Raw genomic sequence first — 8,644 nt, forward strand, 5'->3', positions numbered from 1 at the left:
TGGTTTTTGGTCATTCAGTGGGCTATGAATACTTTTAGGGGGGTTGGTTACAAGTTATTATTGGTTATCATCAGAAAAAAAGCTGAATAAAGGAGTTTAGATTCAGGGATCTTGTTCTGAAAAGAAAAAGGGGGATATAGAAATGATAGGATAAAAGAGTAGATTACTGAATATTCTAAAAAAACTACTAGCCTTAAATATTTTATGTTGGTGTGAATTTTTGTATATTAATACAAATTTAAGGTTATTTTTGTCATACTGTATATATGTTTTTACTCTCATTTAAGATATTTTGTATATTGATATAGAGTTGAGGTTATTTTTGTTATAACATGCTGTACATATGTTTCTACTCTTGTTTAAGTTATTAAGTCTCTGTATCTCATTTGACAATGTAACGTAAATTTCTAGTTCTTGAAAGTTATTATTACAAAGTATTATGGATAATAATAAAATGCAGGTTGATAGCCATTTACTACAATCAAACTTGTAGTCATGTTAGGTATGCTTTCAAGGTCAAACAGAGATATATTTTAGATAGACAGGTGGTCTTCAAACACCAGAATTCTAAAGAATATGGCATTTAGGATGTTTTAATAATATAAGGCTTTTCATAACAATGAGACATTTGTGCTCCTGGCAGCACCAATCTACTTCAGAGAAGGTGTTAAGCATCAAAGAAACTCCATATGGAGTTTACTTTCTTTGTGGCAAAAGCTATCCCCTGGGCAAGAAACTGCCCTTGCCTCGACTGCTGTCAGTATGCTGTCCAAATCGGATAAGCAGGACACAAAAGAAAGCCACTGCCAAATATTACCAAGGCAAGACAGGACAGTCCTACAAAATTCCTGCTTCACAGAAAAGTCTGTCAGATATTCTAGGTCTATAAGCCAAAGATAAATTCCCCAATGTTACAGAGGAACCTTAGATGACTGTCCAGGCAGCCAGCTGTCTGACATTTCTTAGTTTTAGAAGTTTTTGGCTGTGCACTTCTTGTTTACTCAGGTAATATTATATATCCTTCTTAGGTCTCTGATGGAGTGGAAGACTAGATAGTTATAGTTTTCCATGTTATCAAATTCAGAAAAGAAACTCACAAAAGAGGTACAGAATGTATATGGTTGAGAGACATAAAAGGATAGTTTTGGGTTGGTGATACAAGTTAGGATAGGCAGTAACTCATCAAGACAGGATAGATAATGGAGTATTTTCTCTGAATTTGCCAAATACAAATGGACTGGACATTGTGAATGTAATTCTTACATGATAATTGTTATTATTGTATATAATTTTAGTATGTTAGAGTTAAAACTTTCCCTTTTTATTTAGACAAAAAGAATGATCACATCTGACAATAAAGCTTGCTTTGAGTCAGAGGATGGACCCTAACACAACTTTCCAAGATAGAGGGCAGCCCTAGAAGGGGATACAGACTCAGACATCAAAGTTACCTTGAGGAGCCATTGATGGGACACTAGCCCACTTGAGCTCTGCACAGATATCCCTACCCTTTCCCTTTTCCCCTTCCCTTCTCACTTATCCCGTCTCATTTACAACAACATCCTGGCCTGTTCTAACACAGACCCTTTCTCTCTTCGTAAGGCCTCCCATGGGATGTTCACCAGTTTGATTACAGGAGAAGGCTAGTTCAGGCACCCTCTCCACTATGCTGGGGCCATCATTGTGGATTCCTGGGAGTTTCCCTGGCAACAGCTTTCTCCCTAACCCTCAAAGGGTCCTCTCATAACATGGAGGAGAAATGGATGGGAGGTAGAAGGGGAGTTGGGGGAGGGAATGGGAGGCGAAATTGGGGTTGATATGTAAAATAAATGGGAAAAAATTAATAAAACATACCAAAGAAAATATACCCCCCCCCCCCCCAAAAAAAAAACAGAATGAGACCTGCCAGACAATGACCCTGCCTGAGACTGAAGGCAGACACTAACTTTCTTCCCACTTAATAAAGGATCTCTCTGTGCAAACAGGTGTTTGGGTGTGGTTTGAGCCTAATCTGGAGTTTAGAAGGGAGCCCTCACAGTGCAGGAGACCTCTTTAGCCATAAAGAGCTCCTCAGCAAGCAAGGTGGGGTGCCTGTCCCTTGCATGTCACAGCCGCAGGCTTAACTACCGAAGTAGACACTTGCACTTCAAGCTAGAGGACCCACCCACTCCACGACAGGAAGGATCCCAGAGTGTTTTCGGTCACAGGCCAGTTGGGGACAGCAGCATCTGGTGACCTCTTTCTGACTCCGCATCCAGCTCCCAGAGGACACTGCCTCAGACTGGTGGGAGGAAGTCCACTTTCACCTCCTGAGGTTAAGAGGGTAATTGGCGGTTATAACAGCCACTGGGCTTTCTCCCGCTGCTAAGCTCAAGGCTCAGGAGCAGTTCTGGGAAAAGTGGAACCTAGGCTCTCCCTCCCACCTGGGCTCTGTTGGGCAGCTGCTGCGAAAAGACATGGGTGAGGGGTCTGGGTGAGCAAGAATGTGCCTTTTGGAGCATGGACGTCTGGACAAAGAGGGAAATCTTGAGAGAAATCTGGCCTTGGATGCAGAAGTAGGAACAAACAAGTCCACAGCCCTGGGTACCACAAAATGTCAACAGACAGGACCAAACACATAGACGAGCATTTGAAAGCACGGGAACATGTGACTGCAGACATAGAAACACGTCTCTCACATGGTATCTGCTCATGTGGACACACACAAGCATGTACACATCCAGACACAGGCACACACCAACTCACACCCACGCAGACACCAACATAAAGGTACATGCATGGGAACCCACAGGAGAATGTTACACAGGCACACAAACTTAACACATATGTAAGTACCCACTAACGGCACGGATGTATTTATGTGTGTACACACACACACACACACACACACTCACACTCACATACCCTATAACTTGAATGGCCAGGCCACTTGATAACATCCTGGCCAGCAGCCCTGTGTAGTTTACCCTGGATGGCAGCCAGGTCCCTCCCCTTGCCCCACCTCTCCTCCAATTGGTTGCATAAATTCCCTGCCTTTGCCCCTTCCCTGTGCAGTCTGCCTCCAACACCAGCACTGGTCTCTGGCAAGCTCTGCCCATTCCTGGCAAATCCTGCAGGACCAGAGTGTCAGCCAACAGCATGGGTAAGAAAAGGGGCTCCTCAAAGCCGTGGATAGTTCACCCCAAGATTAGAGGGTCCTCCTTCCTCCAGGAAATGACTCAAAACTGGAGAGGGCAGTGAAGAAAGAAGTGGACTCTCATCTCTACCCTGTAGGCATGCGCATACGCAGCTCAAACTGGGGCATTCCTGCTTCTCAGTCCAGTTCAAGTTCTGAGGAAGGAGCAGGGAGGAACTGCAGAAGTGGTCGTCTGGGAGTCCTGCCCAGCCTCTGCAGAGACAGGGGTGGGGGGCGGGGGCAGCAGACAAGGGTGGGGGGTGGGGGCAGCAGCAAGAGACAGAGACAGGGGCAGGGACAGGGGACAGGGGCAGGGGAGCGTCTTTCTAACTTAGAAACTCAAGTGGGAGTGGGGATTCTTGGGAAGAGCCCCAACATCTCCGTGACAATATCTGTCACCCTAGCAAACAGACACTGGGTCTGTCTCTTGCTGGGGAGGCACAGAACAGCTTCCCAGCCCAGACATCTCAAGCTGCTCCATTTCACCAGTGCGTGGGGAGGTCAGGGTGGCCACCGAGGACCTGCTTCAGCCCCTCCCAAGTCCCACCGCTCTGTCCTTTAGCCTGTGAGCTCCTGCAGTCAGGCTGAGGCTTGGGTTTGGGAGGGAACACTGAGGTCCCCTGTAGCTGGCTCTTCCCAATGTCAGAGAAAACTTCCCTGAGTTCCCCAAACTCAGAATGCCAGAGACCTTGCTGGAGATGCTTAGGACTGGAGGATGTCCTACAAAGAAAGACAACCTAGCAGCCTGGAGCCAAACCCTGGGATAGCGGGGCAACCCTCCTCCATGTCTTTCCTCTTTTAAAATGTTGTTATTTTATGAGTGTTTGCCCATGTGTATATATGTACAGCACAGGCGTGTCTCGTGCCCATGGAGGCCAGGTGGCAGACAGTTGTGAGTGCCATGTGGGTGCTAAGAATCATATTCTGGTCCTCTGCAAGAACAGCAAATGCTCTTAACCCCTGAGCCACCTGTCCAGTCCCCAAACGAGCTCCCCTATTATTGTTGTTGTTTTGTTGGGGTTTTGTTTGTGTTGTGGGTTTTTGAGTGTGGGATTCCTTATGTAGATCAGGCTGACCTTGAACTCAGAGAAATCCTCCTGCCTCTGCCTCAGGAGTGCTGGACTTCAAATATGCTTTTTATTGATTCTCTTTACCCCCAAACATGCCCATCTCCCAGTACTCAGGAGGCTGAGGCAGAAGGATCTTGGTGAGTTGGAGGTCAATCTGAGCTACATGGCAAGAATTTCCAGATGACGCCCAGTTTCTGGATTCTACGGTGCTGTCGCTGCCTCCCTACCTCCTGTGCTCTCCAGACGTGGGGCTCCCAGGCTTTGCTCTGGACGTGACTGCTTTCTCACTGTTTTCTTAGTGTTGATGTTGTGTGTCTGGCATCGATGTACACACATGTATGCTATATGCCCAGGAGGCCAGAGAGGGTGCAGACGCCCTGGAGCTGCAGTTACAGTTCTTAGGCACCACATGGGTGCTAGACTCAAATCTGGGTTCTCTAGGAGCAGCCATTGCCTTAACTGCTGAGCCATCTCTCCAGCCTTCGCCTGCCTCTGCTTGTGGCCCTGGGTCTTGTGAACTCCACGCCAGGATTTCTTTCCATCTGCATCAGCCCCTTCCCTGTTCCAGTCCTCCAAGGTCTGGCCCAGGCTCTCAGCCTGGAATCCTGGTGGCTGTCTTGTGAATGTGGTGACTGGAGGGTCAGGAGGGCCTCTCCAGCCAGCTGTGGTGTCTAGGCAAGTGCCCAAGGACACGCAGCTGGTTATCAGTCTCAACCAAACACCCCAAACACCGGGGCTTCTCCCCTCATCTGGATTGGTTGCATAATCCCGGGTGTGGCCAGCAGCAGTTTGGCTCAGGACCTAGGACTGCACACAGGAAGTCCCAAGCCCTGGCCTGGATAAATTTGGCGGCGTTTACTGCCAGTCCCATTCCCTGGGAGCTCTTCCTCAAGGACAGACATCAGGAAGACTGCCCACAAAGGCCCCTTGGGGATTTTGTCTGTTGTTTTATTGATTTGTCAGGTTGAGCATTGAACCCAAGGCCTTTCAGTGTCAAGCAACCCTCTACCAGTGAGCAGCATCCCCCAGCTGTTGGTCTTTGGATACTTTTGTTTTCTTTAGGATTTATTTTAGTTTTAATTATTGCGTAAGTCTGGGTGTGGGTGCATGCTGTTGAGTAAAGTTGCGCACAGGGGTCAGAGGCATCTGACCTCCCCAGAGCTGACGGTCCAGGTGAATGTGGGTGGCCTGGTGGGGACATAATCATTGAGCCATTGCTCCTAGAGCTGCCCTAAATCAGTTTTTTCTGTTTGTTGTTTTGAGAAAGGGTCTCTGTGTATCCCTGGCTGCCCCAAGACAATGTAGACCAGGCTGGCCTTGAACTCAAAGACATCTGCCTGCCTCTGCCTCTCCAGTGCTGGGGTTAAGGGCATTTGCCCCTACTCAGATTTCTGCTGCATATCAAGGCTAGTCTTGAACTCCTGTCCCTCCTGCTTTTGCCCCTATAGATGTGGTCACAACGCCCAGCCCACTGTGCCTCTCGTTACCTGCTTATCACAGATGAAGTGGAAACTGAGCTAGATAATTTGTCCACGTTCCTATGACCAGCCAGGTGGGCTGAGACAGAATAGAAGTCCATGTCATAACTCTTAGGCACACAGCCTCTGTCCAAACGCTTGCCACCCCTGCCAGAGTGTCTGTTCCAGTCATGTGACTCCACTCTCCCACCACAGCTTCACACCCATCAGAGCTGGGGGTGGGAATGGAGAGGCCAACGTGGTGAGGCTGCCAGGTGTGCGTCACAGCTGGAGAGAGGGAGACTGTTCCATAGCGGCTCCAGCTAACACACTCCCATTGTTTCCACAGCCACAAAATGCGGAAAGTGCGGCCCAGGCTATGCTACTCCTCTCGAAGCCATGAAAGGTAACTGTACATCTGCGAGCCAGCATCTTCTGCCGACCCAATGGTAGAGTTGAGGACTTCAGGCCTAGCCTTAGCCCTCTAGCTCACCTGGGCTGCTTCTGCCCAGCTCATTACCATAACCCACTCTCTACTCCCCAGGACCCCGGGAGGAGATTGTCTACCTGCCCTGTATTTACCGAAACACAGGCATTGAGGCCCCAGATTATTTGGCCACTGTGGATGTTGACCCAAAGTCTCCCCATTATAGTCAGGTGAGGTGAGGTATGGTCACTGGCTCCCTTAAGACTCCCAGCACAGCTCTGGTTCCCTAACTCCATCCTTCTTTGTCCTCCCTGGAATGAATGGCATTGGAAGCTCTTCACTGCCCAGGGTGCTGAGCTGGAACCCGGCCTGTGCTGGGCTCCAAGCCCAAAGGGAATCTAGAGAGGCCTGGCCTGGGTAAGCAGCCCTTCCTGCCCCTCTGCACCCAGGTCATCCACAGGCTGCCCATGCCCTACCTGAAGGATGAGCTGCACCACTCGGGATGGAACACTTGCAGTAGCTGCTTTGGGGACAGCACCAAGGCGCGCACCAAGCTCATGCTACCCAGTCTCATCTCCTCCCGCCTCTACGTGGTGGACGTGGGCTCTGACCCTCGCGCCCCGAAGTTGCACAAGGCAAGTCCTCTGTCCTTGTGGCTGGAGACCCTTGTACCTACTGGCCCAACAGTCTCTGGACAGCTGCCTCCAGCTCTTATACAGGGTCTGGCTCAGCAGCAGGGAGGGGAGACCTCAGAAGTTACCTGAGCCTGCTGGGCAGGCACCGTCCAGCAGTGTGGCCTGGGTGTCAGAAGACGAGGCTCCTTCTTGAGGGGGAGGAGAGACCTGTCTTCCCCCACCCAGCCAGGAGCTCATGGCTTCCTCAGGCAGGAATTCCAGGCCTTCCTCTCAACACTGCATTGGACACACCCTCTGCACCAGATGCTCACAGCTGGCTGCTGAGGATGCAGAGCCAACAGTGGCACGGGAGGGGCCCCAGGTGCTGGGAGTGCCTTCAAGAGAGATGGGGAAGGTTGATGCTCTGACTGAGGATTTAGTGATGGCTTCCCTGCCTTTCTGTTGCTGCTCTCTGAGTTACCAGATTGAATCCCTGCTGTCTTCCCTCAGGGAGAGGAAAAGATGACAGGGTCCACAGACAAAGCAGGGAGAATGGGAGGCGGGGGTGGAGACTCCTGCCTCTGTAAAGTCAGACCCCACTCCCCACCTTCTCCAGGTCATTGAACCCAGTGAAATCCACTCCAAGTGCAACGTGGGCAATCTGCACACCAGCCACTGCCTGGCCAGCGGAGAGGTGATGATCAGCACCTTGGGGGACCCCCAGGGTAATGGCAAAGGTACCTGCTGGCACTGTGGACTTGGCCAAACCTCAGCAGATAAGAGGCATAGGAAACATCTGGCTGTGTAGGAGCAGGTCCAAAGCCCAGGCAGCAATGGAGTGAGGGGCCAGGGAGAACTGGCTGGCTGAGTCCCACCCAGTGTCTGAAACGTCAGCAAGTGACTTCAGTTGTCTCGACTATTCCTACAGGGACGAGGCTCAGCTGGGTCTGCTGGTGCAGGAGGTAATTCCAGATACTTTAGGCTGTGGCAGAAAAATCACAATTTCAAGGCCTGCCTGGGAATCTTAGCAAGACCTGTCTCAAAATACAAATAAAAAGCTGGAGACACACCCCAGTGATACAGCACTTGCCTATCATTGAAGTCTCAGGTTCAACCCCCAGTACAATCACACATGCACACATTTACACTCACAACACACAGACACTCACACAAGATGAGCTGTGACTGCCGAGTTTGCTAGAAGGCATAGTCAGGAGTCGGCCATGAAGATATGAACACTCACACAAACCTAGCAAGTATATCATGTAATGTCTGCCTTTGTGAATTCATGAGCAAACTTTACAGCCCTTGATTGATGAGTGTGTGTGTGTGTACTTTTAGAAACATTTCTCTGAACACAGTGATGTACACCTTTGAACCCAGCACTGGAATGCAGAGGCAGGCAGATCTCTGTGAGTTTGAGGTCAGCCTGGTCTACAGAGTGAGTTCTAGGACAACCATGGCTCCACAGAGAAACCCTGTGTCACAAAAGAGAGAAGAGAGAATAGGAGAGGAGGAAGGGAGGGAGAAAAAGTACTGAGCCCACGAAGGACAGCTGGCTTCCGTGACTGGAGCTCCACCTGTGGCTGCCTGGATTGTTACCCACACAAGGAAGCTTAGCCTGTGGGGAGAATCCCAGGGGAGCTGCGGCAGCCTGGGCAAATGATGCTTATGGGGCCAAGTCCCAGAGCTCTCTGTTCAGGGGGAGGACATTTCCCCAGAGTTCTAAGAGGAGACGTTGCTAAGAGGGAGGGCACAGAGTAAGGGGCCCTACCTCACACCCGCCATCTCTGAAACAGACACGCGGGCATCTGAACTCAAGGACCTGGCCAGCTGAGTGGGAAAGACAGCAATGGCTCACCGCCTCTACCTAAGTCCCCTTCCTCCCTTTCTTCCCTGCT

At 50.1% G+C, this 8,644-nt stretch overlaps 1 protein-coding gene across 1 annotated transcript in view; it reads left to right on the forward strand.

Annotated features, from left to right (window-relative positions):
* Positions 1 to 3,035: 3,035 nt before the first annotated feature.
* LOC126490009 (methanethiol oxidase-like) overlaps positions 3,036 to 8,644 on the forward strand; it is an 11,600-nt gene continuing 5,991 nt past the window's right edge. Inside the window, exons 1-5 of the mRNA XM_050124652.1 lie at positions 3,036 to 3,142; positions 6,052 to 6,108; positions 6,247 to 6,359; positions 6,579 to 6,764; positions 7,360 to 7,548. Coding sequence (XP_049980609.1) covers positions 3,139 to 3,142; positions 6,052 to 6,108; positions 6,247 to 6,359; positions 6,579 to 6,764; positions 7,360 to 7,548 — 549 coding nt within the window. The 5' untranslated portion in view covers positions 3,036 to 3,138. The remainder of the gene's footprint in view (positions 3,143 to 6,051; positions 6,109 to 6,246; positions 6,360 to 6,578; positions 6,765 to 7,359; positions 7,549 to 8,644) is intronic.

This window comes from Alexandromys fortis, unplaced genomic scaffold (assembly GCF_014885135.2).
Source record: "Alexandromys fortis isolate MF-2015 unplaced genomic scaffold, M_Fortis_MF-2015_v1.1 scaffold_218, whole genome shotgun sequence".
Classification (NCBI taxonomy): Eukaryota; Metazoa; Chordata; class Mammalia; order Rodentia; family Cricetidae; genus Alexandromys; species Alexandromys fortis.